This window comes from Lactuca virosa, chromosome 3, assembly GCF_052849685.1.
Source record: "Lactuca virosa cultivar CGN04683 chromosome 3, Lactuca_virosa_CGN04683_v6, whole genome shotgun sequence".
NCBI classification, from domain to species: Eukaryota; Viridiplantae; Streptophyta; class Magnoliopsida; order Asterales; family Asteraceae; genus Lactuca; species Lactuca virosa.
In genome coordinates, this window is record NC_136428.1 from 56,142,113 (window position 1) to 56,156,545 (window position 14,433).

At 36.1% G+C, this 14,433-nt stretch overlaps 1 protein-coding gene and 2 pseudogenes across 1 annotated transcript; all 3 read left to right on the plus strand.

The window, feature by feature from the left end:
• Positions 1-563: 563 nt before the first annotated feature.
• LOC145163539 (sufE-like protein 1, chloroplastic/mitochondrial pseudogene) lies at positions 564-3,377 on the plus strand (annotated as a pseudogene).
• Positions 3,378-8,336: 4,959 nt separating this feature from the next.
• Positions 8,337-9,831, plus strand: LOC145163541 (F-box/FBD/LRR-repeat protein At3g51530-like; annotated as a pseudogene).
• A 3,715-nt stretch (positions 9,832-13,546) lies between these two features.
• Positions 13,547-14,134, plus strand: LOC145163542 (secreted RxLR effector protein 161-like). The gene has a single exon (XM_079082374.1). It carries the CDS (start codon positions 13,547-13,549, stop codon positions 14,132-14,134), a length of 588 nt encoding a protein of 195 aa, XP_078938500.1.
• The last annotated feature ends 299 nt before the right edge of the window (positions 14,135-14,433 follow it).

Genomic DNA, 14,433 nt, shown 5'->3' on the forward strand with positions numbered 1-14,433 from the left:
ATTTAGTTGTGATTTAAAATTTAAAAACAACTATTAACAAGTAAGAAAGTATATTATAGTTTAATATTTGATAGATAAAAAACTTTTGTAATAAAATGTATATCTATGTTTTTTATTAGGTGAAACTTTTTGAACTTATGTGAAAAAATAAATTATAAAGTTAATAAATAATTATAGATATATTAAAATTAAATAAATAATAAATTGTTATTTGGTTTTTTTGGACTATTCGGTTCTTACTATATAAACCAAAACCAATCCAAAATAATAATTCGGTTTTGTTGAAAACCAAACCAAAAATCTGAATATACAAACCAAACAGTCCAATCCAAATTGTCCAATTGGACATTTCGATTTTATCAAAATAGTGAACAGTCCTAATTAGCCCCAATTATCTAACTAAGGGATGGATATCGACTCCTCACCCAAAAAGTGTTTTACCTATCAAAACATTATCAATCCAGCCGATACCCACCGGACTTTTTCCCCTTTTTCCCTTGAATTCGACACCCAATCTTCATGAGACCGGAACATCCTCCTACCCATCGAAGAACTCCCTAAAAATGTTCCAAGAAATTGTCAATCTCTTCCAATCTATAGAGAATCCAAGAGCGCAATTATTATTCTATGGCAAAAATCTTCAACCCCTTGAAGACCAATCCAATACTAACAAAAAAAGGTCGCATATTGTGTTTCTCAGGTTACAATCTTATTTTGATTCCATTAATAAAAATATGATTTTTGAGGCTTATTCTGATTCCGTACTGACCAAAGGTTTAGCAATTTTATGGGTTCAAGGTATGTTTGGTCACCATGTGCAATCTTGAGGGTTTCCCCAGATTATATTGTTCATTTGGGTTCGCAACAGATTTTGACACCTTCTAGAAACAATGGGGTTTTGAATATTTTGAAAGTAATGGAAAAAGGCCTTAACTTTATAAGTAAAAGGCTAGAAGCTGAGAAATGGATTGAATGATCCAACCGTAGATCAAACCCCCTGTAACGCGTCTGGTTCCTGGTATGTATTTAGTTATAATTTATGCACTTTTGTAGAGCAACTCAACGAGTTGGGAGCCCCAAACTCTTCGAGTAGGAACCAAAATTGACACAAGATTTTAAGTCACCTACTCGACGAGTTAAGAGCCTCGACTCGACGAGTAGGGCTGCCAGGATGAAACCCTAATTTCAGGGTTTTGCACCCTATTTAAGCATCCTAATCCCCACTTGCTGGCCTCATTTCCAGCCTCCAAGTCCCAAAGCCTAGTTTCAGAAAGCCTAATGCATTTGTGAGCTTGTGAGCCATTTTTGAGTGAACTTTGTGTGTTTTAAAGCTTATGAAGAGAGGATAAGCTTGAGGATTCAAGGAGAAGATAGTAGATCCAGAGACTTCCTTTCATCTCATCATTTTCTGGTAATCAAGTCTCAAACTTGCTTAGTAGTTTCTTAGATCTCTTTATTTCACTTTATTGGGGTTTTGGTCCAAGAAGCTTGATCTTTGGGATATAGACGTCCCAAGTGAGCATACCTTCAAATATGGAATCATAGAGGGCTTTCATGGCATAAAGGTGCAAACTTTATGGCTATGAAAGCCCCATGCAAGCGATAGGATGTCATTTTGGCCTTTTAAGCTCCAAAAGGCCATGCATGGAGTGAAAGGTGGAAGCTTTACGTGTCCATGAAGTGTTTAGGGTCTAGATCTCTGTTTGTAAGCTTTAATTTGGAGTATGGATGGCTTGTGGACCATGGTCTAGGTCCTAAGGAGTTAGGGTTTGAGATAAACCCATTAAGAAAAGGTATTAACCGGTAAAGTTGGAAACTTTACCCTTAAAAGGACATTTTTAGGGTATATGAGAAGTATGAAGCTTAGATCTGAAGAGTTGGGGCTTAATCCATTCCAATGGCCTAAACAGACTGAGGAACTCAGCGAGTCCAAAGAGGGACTCGACGAGTTGTGTCGATCTATCCCGATTTTGTACAAGGTAGAACTCGACGAGTCTGTGAAGGGACTCGACGAGTTGACTCGTTCTATCACGATTATGAGTAGCAAGGGAACTCGGCGAGTCAGGGGGATGACTCGACAAGTTGAGTCAACTTGGATTGTTGACTTTGACTTTGACTGAGCGTTGACTTTGACTTGGACCTTGACTTTGACCAAGGTTGACCCGTGGATGGGTCTTGATGTAAGGAATGGTATCTAAGGGGTTGTTTTGTATAGGGCGTGAGTAGAGCCGGTTGCACGAGCAGAGGCGTTCAGCTACTTCACTTGACATTTGAGGTGAGTTTTCCTCCAGTAGGAATGGGTCGAAGGCGCCAATGTCGGCCTATTTATGTATGATAGCGTATGCCGGACTTAGGTCCGATGTCGGGGTTAGCCCGATGTAGGTTGTATGATTCCGGACTTCGGTCCGATGCCGGGGAAAGCCCGAGGAATGTTTGTATGCTTGATGTCTTCGTGATTCTTGCATGTGTATGTTTATATGTTTCGGGCTTCGGTCTGATGTCGGGGCAAGCCCGAGGAATGTTTAGCTTATATGTTATGTTTATATGTTTCGGGCTTCGGTCCGATGTCGGGGCAAGCCCGAGGAATGTTTAGCTTATATGTTATGTGTTATGTGTTTCGGGCTTCGGTCCGATGTCGGGGCAAGCCCGAGGAATGTTTATATGTTTATGTTATATGCTTTGTTGATTTGTCATATGTATACCAGAATTCGGTCCGATGCCGGGCGGGGCCCGATGCCGGACTTCGGTCTGATGTCGGGCGGGGCCCGATGCCGGACTTCGGTCCGATGCCGGGCGGGGCCCGATGTAGCGGGCAAGGCCTAATATATGTTATTATGTGATTATGGTATGTGGTAGTTTGGTGAGACTCACTAAGCTTCATGCTTACAGTTTTTAATTTTGGTTTCAGGTACTTCCGGTAGCAAGGGGAAGAGCTCGGGATGATTGCAGTGCACACACCATTTGTTAGTCTGGGATGATTTACTCTGATATTTGGACATGTGATTTTGATACAATCTTTTGATATGATGTTTTGAGATGTTTTCACTTATGTTTTTATGAGATGATTTGGATTACTATGGTTTTATATATAAATTAAAACAAAATTTTTGGACCATATTTTTGGGATGTTTCAACCCCCATAAAAAAACTGGAATCTAATTTAAATTTTAAGAAATCTGTTGAGAATTCAAATATTGATGACTCAAAATCTGATGGTGATTCACAAGTTGAGAACCCTAATATTAATGGACAATGGTGTTTTGGGAAGTATAAGACAAAGGATATCAACAATTCTAAAGAGTGACCTTAAACCAATCGAATTGGAAGTCAAAGATGTATCATATTAGCATTGTGGACATGAAGGGGGTGTAAGGTAGAAATGAGGAGTGTCAGGAGATATTTTTTAATTTGAAAGTGGTTTCAATGGAGTTTGAAAGGAAGAGTATGATTAAGAGGCATCGACGAGAATTCATTCAATCAAATGTATTGCAAATGAGTTTTAATAATGAAGGGTAATTTGGTCAATTAACTTTATTTGATAAGTTAATATAATTATAAAATATAAAAAGTTATTAAAACAGTTTAAAAATTGTTTTAAAAATAAATTTGGACAAATATGATATTTTAAAAGTTAAGAATAAATATGATATTTAAATTATAGACCGGGTAAATACGATATTTTGAAACTTAGTAAGGGTATATATAAAATTTTCCCTATTTTTATAAATAATTATTTCTTTTAATTAAAAAATCAATTTATTAGAGATAAAGATTTTGGATGAACACGAAACAAATAAAATGATTGCGGTTTAATAAATAATTTTAAGATTTAATTGTAAATAATAATAGTATATATAGGACGTGTTCGGCAAAACTAGCTAATAGCGATTAATTTGTAGCGGGTAGCTTGTAGCGTTTTGTTAAACGCTACATGAAGTAGCTTTTGGATTTGAAGCATTTTGTTTAAACTAAACGCTAGAAGCTTGTAGTGTCAAACAAGACTTTTTGTTCAAAATGGAGCGTTTTGTCAAACGCTAGAAGCTAGAAGCTCTCAAATGCTCCTAAACGCTCCGTGCCGAACACGCCCATAATATGAATAACAATAATTTAATAAAAGATTTTTATACCGATAATTTTAGGAAATAAGATTCAAATTTGGATTAGATTTTAATAGAATGTTATTAAGATAAGATAATGGTCAAAGATTTTTAGCAAATTTTATAGGATTGAATTGTTAAAAAAGAAAAAGAAATGATATTTATTTTTAAAAAAATGCCTCGTATCAAATAAGTATGTTAGAAAAATGATATGTGGCATTTTTAGGTTTCATTTATTAGGACAGGTAGATGTTAATATGATATATGCATATCTACCTAGACGCAAGTTCTTTTAAAAACTTAAAAAATTATGCGAACTTGAGAACTCTTAATCCGCACATCATTTTTTCAAAATCAAAACCATCAATATTAAATGAAATGCAACGTCTAAGCCAATCTAGGGTAAAAAAAAGATTTGGCGATTTTTTTTACTGCCGATTTATATATATATGCATGCATGCATATTTATGAATCAACGATTATATGGACTACGGCGGCAGATATAACTGGGACGCATGCTTATTTGCAGTTATATGACTGCGGACACAAATATGACTGGGACATATGCTTATCTGCAGTTATATGACTCCGGGCGCATAGTTCTCAACTGCAGATTTGGAGTTCGTAAATTCTCACAAATTTTTAGGTTCACACAATAATTCAGCCGTATCTAATATATACTTACATTTTCTTATATTTTAAAGGTTGATACTTTTCCGTTAAAAAAAAGATGGCCATATTTAATGAGCAACCATTCATTTTTACCAATCTAACTTTGAGTCCTTCAATTAAAAACACTACTCATTAAGCAAACCACTATCTTATAAACAAAATTTGTTAATTTTTTTTTGAAGTATCATATTCATCAAGTGAACAAACCCTGTGGACATAGAATATAATTTGCCTAAAAATCAATGCTATCGTAAATTCTTGTGCGGGTTTTTGTGTTAGGGTTTAGCAGGGAATTCACCTTATAAGGCCGGTTGGTGTGCAACGGGTAAAGAGTGGGGGAAAAGTTCTCCCACCCTGAAACGTCATACTGTGGGTGAGGGAAAAGACTAAGGGGAGTCTATTATTCACTTTCTTTCATCATGTGATTGATCAATATTTTTTATTATTGTTTTTAGTTTTTTCAATATTTATTAAATTATATACTTATTAAAAAATTATAAAAAATATATCAAAATTTATGGTTTTTAATTCCCTACAAAACAAATATAATATCTATATGAAATATATTAAATGAAAAAAAAATGAATTTTTTTTTCAATACACAACTGGGTTTTGATGAGGGAAAAAAAGTAAGAGAAAGGCACAAAAAGTGAGATCCTTCCGACATATCGGCATATGTCTAATTAAGAGGTACGTCTCTTGAACCCTAGTTTATCGTCATTCATGCATTGCTTTATCAATTTCCGCTTGCTAACCTTACAATTCAGAGATCGACCAGAGACCTGAGCTTTCGAGTTTCACTCATCGACATGTTTTTACATGGAAATTTTTTTTTATCATTATCGTGCATTAGTTGATCGGAGGTTCGGAGATTAAGAGATTTAAACAAGCAAACGATCGTACCATCAGGAACCGAGTAGAGCTTTTTGTTTAATGTATTAGCTAGTTTATGTTTATTTCAATGAAGTGTGTGGATCAATACTGTCCAAGGGGCGATAACACTTTGTTTATAAGAAGTTCTAACCCTCTACTGTTCACATTTTAAGATTGATAAGAATGTTTAAGATTTTTAGTTTTAGTTTGTTATTTCTCATGGTGATGGGCTGATGGCTATTTATTTGTTTAAGGTAATCGTCATTAACATCTCTAATCGAAATAATTAGGGAAATCTCCAGAAAAGTCCTAAAATTTTAGTCTAATTTATGAAAAAGTCTCGAACTAATTTTTGTTTACAGAAAAGCCCAGAATACCGGCTAAAACTTCGAAAAAACCCTTTTTGGCCGGTTTCGTAGATTTAGCCGATATTCTGTCCTTTTTCGTTAGTTTGCTCAAAATATTAGGGCTTTTCTGAAAATTACCCGATAAACAAAATATTGGGACTCTTTTGAAAATTACTATGGAATTAATGGATATTATTATTAACAAATCATTTATAAACATAATTTTTTTTTATTATAAACAAAGGAAATACATTTGTTGCTAATTTTTAGAAATAGAATGGTCGACTATGTACTTCTCTATTGTTTGTCGACCACTTCAAAGTCTCTATGTTCTTCCTTTGTATCGTTGTGGGTGTCATAGTAAGAAGTACTCTGTTAGGCGTGACCAATACAATAGTTGATAATATTTATTAATACACAATCAATAAGTGTCTACTTACTATTAGGCATGATGCTATATGATCACGTGTTATTAGAAAATATCATTACACGAACATATAGATCTTTCATTATTTTCTTTAACCTAACTACCACCTAACCTCCAAACATTTCTGCTACTATTGATTCAATTCCAAAGATGGAGGAAGTGAAAACAGACTGAAAAGGATAGGAAGGAGACTCGACCTTAGGGAGATAAAATCCCTTTTTTGGAGGTCTGCCACCAAGTTTTTCGGACACATATGAAATGACGTTAAAATCACCCGCAACCCTCCATGGGCCTTGTATGTCTTAGGAGTCCTGTGAAAAACACGATCGCCTGCTAGTGGAAGACATCTTCGTGAAATAGAGAAAGCCGCCCCGTCTCCAACTGAGGTCTTCTCGCCCGCTGCCAGGAAGATTCGATCCCAACGACCGCCTCATGGGAATTTCTTTAAGTAAGAACGATCCTAACCTCCAAACATTACCAGGTAACAACCATAAAATTACACACATCTATCGATAGTGAAAAGTAAACTTTGAATGACAATTTAAATAGATAATAACCCTTCACTTGTTTCCATATAAATTATCATTCACGGTTCACTTTTCACATTTTATAGATGTGTGTTAGCCGATGGTTGTTAACATGTAAGGTATGAATGTTGGTTTGTAATTAGGTTAAACAACATAAGAGGAACACCAACAATAGAGGAATGCTAACTAAGTTCATCTCACCATCATACCCACAACAATGCATAGGAAGAATGTAGAGAGTTTGAGTAGTCAGGAAGCAATAGAGTACTTAGACCACCAATTTATTCCTAGAAATTAGCAACAAATGTATTTCCTTTTTTTATTATAAAAATATTTTTTAAGTTTATAAATGATTTGTTAATAATAATATTCATTAATTTCATGGTAATTTTCAAAAAAGTCCCAATATTTTGGTTATTATGTAATTTTTGGAAAAGTCCCAAAATTTTGAGCAAACTAACGAAAAAGGACAGAATACCGGCAAAATCTGCGAAACCGGCCGAAAAGGGTTATTTCGAAGTGTTAACCGGTATTTTGTGCTTTTCTGTATATAAAATTTAGTTTGGGATTTTTTCATAAATTGGACTAAAATTTTAGGACTTTTCTGGAGATTTCCCAAATAATTATTATGAAGTTCTTGAAGCTGCTTAAATAACGTATTTCAGATCATTGTTATACTATAAACGTAGTATTTTAACAGGTGATCAGACTATTATTAGCCTATTGAAATTGGGGATATTTTGTTTCTCCCATTTCGTCATTGGTATATCACATTATATTTAGCTGTTTTCTATGAAATTAGTCAAACTAGTATTCAATATTTGTTCTTGTGGTATCAATTCTACTTCTTTTGGGCATTTATACACTTGAATTATAACTTATAAGTGTAAAATTGGGTTCCCAATATGTTGAGAAGGAAGGCTAGGCGTAGGATGTAGAATTATATCACCTTTTTGGATCTTAACTTCACTTGCAGAAAAGGAAGAAGGCAAGTCTTGTTCAGAATAACAAATCATACACTTATCAGCTAGCCAAAAGATTTATTAAATTTACAAACAACCTTAATACATTTACAGAAGTGGCAAAAATATTCAAGATGTGATTTGATGTATCAGTGTTAGAAAATAAATTTTGTTCATTAGTCCCCCAAGGAAGCCCATGAGATAGATGATAAGACTAGCCTTATAAGCACCAATACCTGATGCGTTATTGATGTTATGCATTAACCCGTGTTCCTTATTTAATTAGTACGCATTGTTTGCATTAGGACGCAACATGTATAAGAAGTATTCTTCTTAATTTGCTATCCAAGTAATTCATTTAACTTTTACATTATGAAGTGCAGATTATCATTAGATACGTGATTGTGATTTATGGAGGCAAAAAAGAAGGAATGATGGTAGAAGATAGATTGAGCAGCTTGTCAGATGAGCTTATTCATAAGATTCTGTCTTGTTTTGACATTAAATTTGTTGTTCAAACATGTTTGTTGTCATCAAGATGGGAATATCTATGGACATCAATGCCTTGTCTCAACTTCTCAAGTTTTAGTCCTTTACCCAAATTTGCCAAATTCGTGACCAATGTTCTGTCTCACCGAAATCATCAAGTAGAAGTGTCTTCCATAGAGCTAGATTTTCATGGAGGAGCTAGTCAGGTTTTTGTGAAAAATATTGCAAAGTACGCCTTCTCTCACAATGTCCAACAACTAACTGTTACGAGTTGGCCCAAAAACGACCTTGCAAATTACCCTTCTATATATCCTATTTAGCTCAAAGTCGCTTAAACATTTCACACTGACTACCAATGATTGTATGTCAGCTTGGGTTAGATTCGAAACACCTTTGAATTTTCCAGCTTTAACAATGTTGCATCTCAGAGGCATTGTATTGTGTGATGACCTTTTCTCCATGTGTGTAAACTTAAAGAACCTCACTTTAAGATGTTTCTCTGTCAAGGTTGCGGTGGAGGTATTTGACATCGTTACCCCTCAACTTTCTAATCTCACGCTTATCAGCGGCTTTCATTTAAACGTCATCAATCTGATTGCACCTCAACTTGAGAATCTCACAATAGTTAATTGTTCAATCAAGTACTTGAATGCTCCACCAGGGCTTTCATCTTTGAGCTACAGCGATTATCGTCCTCCCATGCAATTGTCTAAAGATCGATTTCATTCTCTAAACAAAGTAAACATCTGTTTGTATCTTCTTCATGGTTTGACATATGAAGATGCATGCAAGACTATTAACATGCTTCAAGAGCTCCATAGTGCCAGATATCTTACACTTAACTCAAACATTATTGAGGTATGTTAATATCATACCACTCATTTATGACATGTAAATATTGTGGAAACTATGGACAATATTCTGATTTGAACTATGGAAATACTTGGTGCAATCCCAGAAAGGATAAGAGAAAAATGAAAAGAAAAACAATATGAGAATGTGGCCTCTATTTAATTTTCTAGCGTTTCATGAAAACTATTTTGCTCAAAGTCCATCTCTTTTTGTTTCTGAATGGTGGGATGATTACTATTATTAATATTATTATTTTTTGTGTACAACAACAAAGTATCTGCATTACGAGTTACACATACACTACTAATAAAAGAGCTGGTGTACAATCTATATATTGTGTATGCATCTTTAATGTATAATTAATATATTTTTTGTCATATTTTGCAGTGTATTTTCTCATTTCCGGATTCATTGTTGCACAATCCTCCGCCTTTTAGCAACCTAAATTGCTTGACTATTATAGACTCCAACATGAAGAAGGATGCATACAAAGTAAAAATGTCTACTGAAGTTAAAAACTTATTTCTCAAGAACTCTCCAAGTGCCACTTTAATCATGAAATTACCCGAGGTACTTTTATCATAATTAATGATAAATTCATAATACTTTTATTGTTGTTTGTGACTTTTGGTAGTAGTTGTGAATCCATTCTCATTGTTTTAAGCATATATATCCTTTAACACGTATCATGAACTTTTGTTTTGAGTTTTACTAAAGATTATGCCAACGATGTTAGTCTTCATCGTATTCATGCACAAATTCTAATGAAAAGGTTTGATTAATATATGTTTTTGAATCTTACTCTTTTGTGGATTTTTTTTTGTTAAACTTTTGATTACTATATGCCTTCGAAACTATTTCAAGTGAGAAACCAATGTAAACCTGTACTGCTTGTTGGGCTATAGTTAGTGGGTCAGTATGGTGTTTTCGAGTCCATTTCTAGTTTTTGTATTGGGCCTTGTTGTCTGGTCTGCAAATTTAACCAGCTTACCTGGTCAGTCTTAATTTTCTTTGAGTCTAGGTTGTTCCGTTCTTTGCTCCTATTTTCCAGTTTTTCTATGTTACCGTTTGATGTAATGGGTATAAATTGGCGTGCTTGTTGATGAATAAGATGACTAGAATTTCAGCAATATTTGTGTTCCATATCACTTTTAGTTCCTTCAAATGGTATCAGAGCATAAAAACCCTAAATTCGTGTGGTTCAGAGAGTGAAGTGAGTCGGCTGCTATGGGAGATGAAACAGCACAGTTTCAAAGCCCTTGCGTACCAAAATTTGATGGAGATTATGATCACTGGAGTATGTTCATGGAGAATCTCCTTCGATCAAAAGAGTACTGGAGAGTGGTTGATGAAGGGTACCAGAAGATAAGAGCAGGAGAGCAAGTCACAGCGACTCAACATAAGAACTATGATGAAAACAAGCTTAAAGATCTAAAAGCTTGCAACTATCTCTTCCAATCGATAGACAAATCGATCCTCAAGACCATAACAAGGAAAGAGAAGGCCAAACAGATATAGGATGCCATGAAGGTCAAGTACCAGGGAAATGCCAGAGTAAAAAGAGCCCAATTACAAAGGCTTCGACGGGAGTTCGAAATGTTAGAGATGAAAACAGGAGAGACAGTCACAGAATACATAGGGCGCGTCATGGTCATAGCAAATGACATGCGAAATTTTGGAGAGGACATGCCTGATGTGAAGATTTTCGAAAAGATACTTCGCACCATGACAGAGAACTTTAATTTTGTGGTGTGTACAATAGTAGAATCTAAGGACTTGGATGTAATGACAGTAGATGAACTACAGAGCTCATTACTGATACACGAGCAGAAGATCAGACGTAAGCAAAATGATGAGCATGTCTTAAAGGTGGAAAACGATCAGAATGCTAGTCGTGGAAGAGGAAGAGACAGAGGATCTTCCAATCGAGGAAGAGGAAGAGGTTGCGACAGAGCTCAATCAGACAATCGACCCCAATTTGATAAATCTTCAATTGAATGTTTCAAATGCCACCAATTTGGACATTTCCAATATGAATGTCCAAATGGTGACCGTGCTGTAAACTATGCTGAATACGAAGATAATGAAGAGTTGCTCTTGATGGCTTCGGTTGATATTGAATAATATGAAAAGGAGACACATTTATTGATGGCAGTTGTAGATGAAGAAAATCCAGGAAAGGGTGGCATTTGGTTCTTGGATTCAGCATGCTCAAATCATATGTCAGGGTCAAAGGACTGGTTCATACGCATGGATGAGACGTATGAACAGAAGGTCAAGCTTGGTAATGATCACAGGTTGGACGTGAAAGGCTTAGGGGATATCCGTCTAACAGTGGATGACATCTCACAAGTCATTACAAATGTCTATTATGTACCTTTATTAACATCTAATCTTATTAGTGTTGGGCAGTTACAAGATAAGGGTGTGACATTTGTAATTCAAGGAGGTATGTGCAAGGCATATCATCCTCAAAGGGGTTTGATTATTACATCTAAAATGACAAGGAACAGAATGTTTCCTGTGTTTGCATCTTCAAAGACAACCTTCTCCAAATGTTTGCAAGTCAAAGATGTTGCAAACACCCAAATCTGGCACAATAGGTTCGCCCATGTTAATCATAAAGCTCTTAGAACCATGTTGTTCAAAAGAATGGTGAAGGGACTCCCGTCAATCGCAGAAAAACATGCAGTGTGTGAGACTTGTGTAATAGGAAAGCAACAAAGAGATGCTATTCCTAGGCAAAGTGAATGGCGGGCTATCGAAAAACTGCAGTTGATCCACACAGATCTATGTGGACCCATCACTCCAGCTTCAAACAGTGGAAAAAGGTACATTCTTGTGTTTATAGATGATTATACACGCAAGACTTGGGTTTATTTCCTATCTCACAAGAATGAAAGCTTTGATGTGTTTAAAATTTTCAAAAGCTCTGTGGAAAAGGAAAATGGTATGAGCATTAAATGTCTAAGAAGTGACAGGGGAGGAGAGTTCACCTCTAATCCATTCAACATGCTCTGTGAATCAGAGGGCATTAAAAGACAAATCACAGCCACCTACACCCCACAACAAAATGAGGTTGCAGAGCGGCGAAATCGAACCATAGAAAACATGATTCGTTGCCTTTTAGCTGAGAAATCAATGCCTAAGTATTTTTGGCCGGAAGCAGCAAAATGGGCATGTCACGTATTGAACAGGTGTATTAGCAGGAGTCTTGATGATAAAGTACCAGAAGAACTATGGACCGGTTAAAAACCAAGTGTTGAGCACTTCAAAGTTTTTGGATGCATTGGGTATGTCCACATCCCTGCACAGATGAGAACCAAACTGGATAATAGAAGCCACAAGTGTGTGTTCCTTGGAATCAGTCAAGAATCAAAAGCTTATCGCCTTATGACCCCATAAGAAAGAAGATTGTAATCAGCAGGGATGTCATATTTGATGAAGATGCAACTTGGGATTGGTATAAAGAAAGTCAGAAAGATGAAGAATTAATTATAGAAGGAGAAAACCTTGATAGAGAAAACACTAATACAACTGAGGAGGAAGAACGTGCTCCAGCTGCTCCTCAAAGTCCAACAAATTCAAGCCAAAACAATGAAGTCAATGCACAAACTCAAGGTATGACCCCACCTCAAACTACCCATGCTGGATCTAGTGAAGGTGAAAATCCAAGTCCAGCAGCTACAATTGATTCTGGTATACAACCTGGACCATCCACCCGAGCACGAAGACCTCCGGTTTGGATGGAGGACTACCACACAGGTCAAGATTTATTCAATGAAGATGAAGCAGGGTTTGTAATGTACAGCTCAAGAGATGGCCCAATAACATATGAAGAAGCTTGCAAAGATGAAAAATGGGTTAAAGCAATGAAAGCTGAAATAGCAGCCATTGAAAAAAATCAAACCTGGGAATTGGTAGAAGCACCGGCTGAAGCAAAACCAATTGGGGTAAAATGGCTATTTAAAACAAAGATCAATGAAAAGGGAGAGGTGGATAAATATAAAGCAATGCTTGTGGTAAAAGGTTATGCCCAAAAGAATGGTGTGGAAGTGCATCAAAGCTCATATGGTATCACGCTATGTCAAGCCCAATGTGTGAAGGAGATTCTGGAATGATTTAGCATGTGTGAAGCAAATGAAGTGAAGAACCAATTGTCCCTGGTACAATCTTAACAAAGTCCACAGCAGGGGAGGATGCAAATAGTACCAAATATATGAGTCTCATAGGAAGCCTCATGTATCTAACAGTCACATGTCCAGACTTAATGTATGTGGTTAGTCTGCTGTCCAGATTCATGGCAAACCCCAAGGAGGAGCACATGGCAGCAGCAAAGCGGGTATTAAGATATGTAAAAGGCACCAGGAACTTTGGGTTGCACTTTGAAAGGAACCTCAATCAAAAGCTAAAAGTGTATACAAATAGTGACTATGCTCGTGACATCGAAGATCGAAAATGCACTTCTGGGTATATATGTTTATTCAATGGTGGTGCAATATGTTGGAGCTCTCATAAGCAAGAGATAGTCACTTTGTCAACAACCGAGGCTGAGTATGTAGCAGCCACAACATGCGCATGTCAGTGTGTTTGGTTGAAAGGCTTACTTGAAGAGCTTGAAGAGAAACCAATCGGAACTGTTGAAGTCCTATGTGATAATAGTTCAACCATAAAACTGTCAAAGAATCTGGTGTTACATCGGAAAACAAAACATATAGATGTTCAGTTTCACTATCTAAGAAACTTGGTGAATCAAGGAGTTGTAAAGCTTGAATTTTGCAGGTCTGAAAAACAGTTAGTTGATGTTATGACTAAACCATTGAAGTTGGATACTTTCAAGATGATCACGAAGCAGATTGGAGTGAAAGAAGTTAAACAAGAAGCTTGATGCCTACTTGTTTAAGGGAGGATTTGTTGGCCTATAGTTAGTGGGTCAGTATGGTGTTTTCGAGTCCATTTCTAGTTTTTGTATTGGGCCTTGTTGTCTGGTCTGCAAATTTAACCAGCTTACCTGGTCAGTCTTAGTTTTCTTTGAGTCTAGGTTGTTCCGTTATTTGCTCCTATTTTCCAGTTTTTCTATGTTACCGTTTGATGTAATGGGTATAAATTGGCCTGCTGGTTGATGAATAAGATGAGTCGAATTTCAGCAATATTTGTGTTCCATATCACTTTTAGTTCCTTCACTCA

Excerpts from the sequence above, each read along its gene's own strand:
- LOC145163542 (XM_079082374.1), top strand. The coding sequence starts at position 13,547 with ATGGCAAACCCCAAGGAGGAGCACATGGCAGCAGCAAAGCGGGTATTA.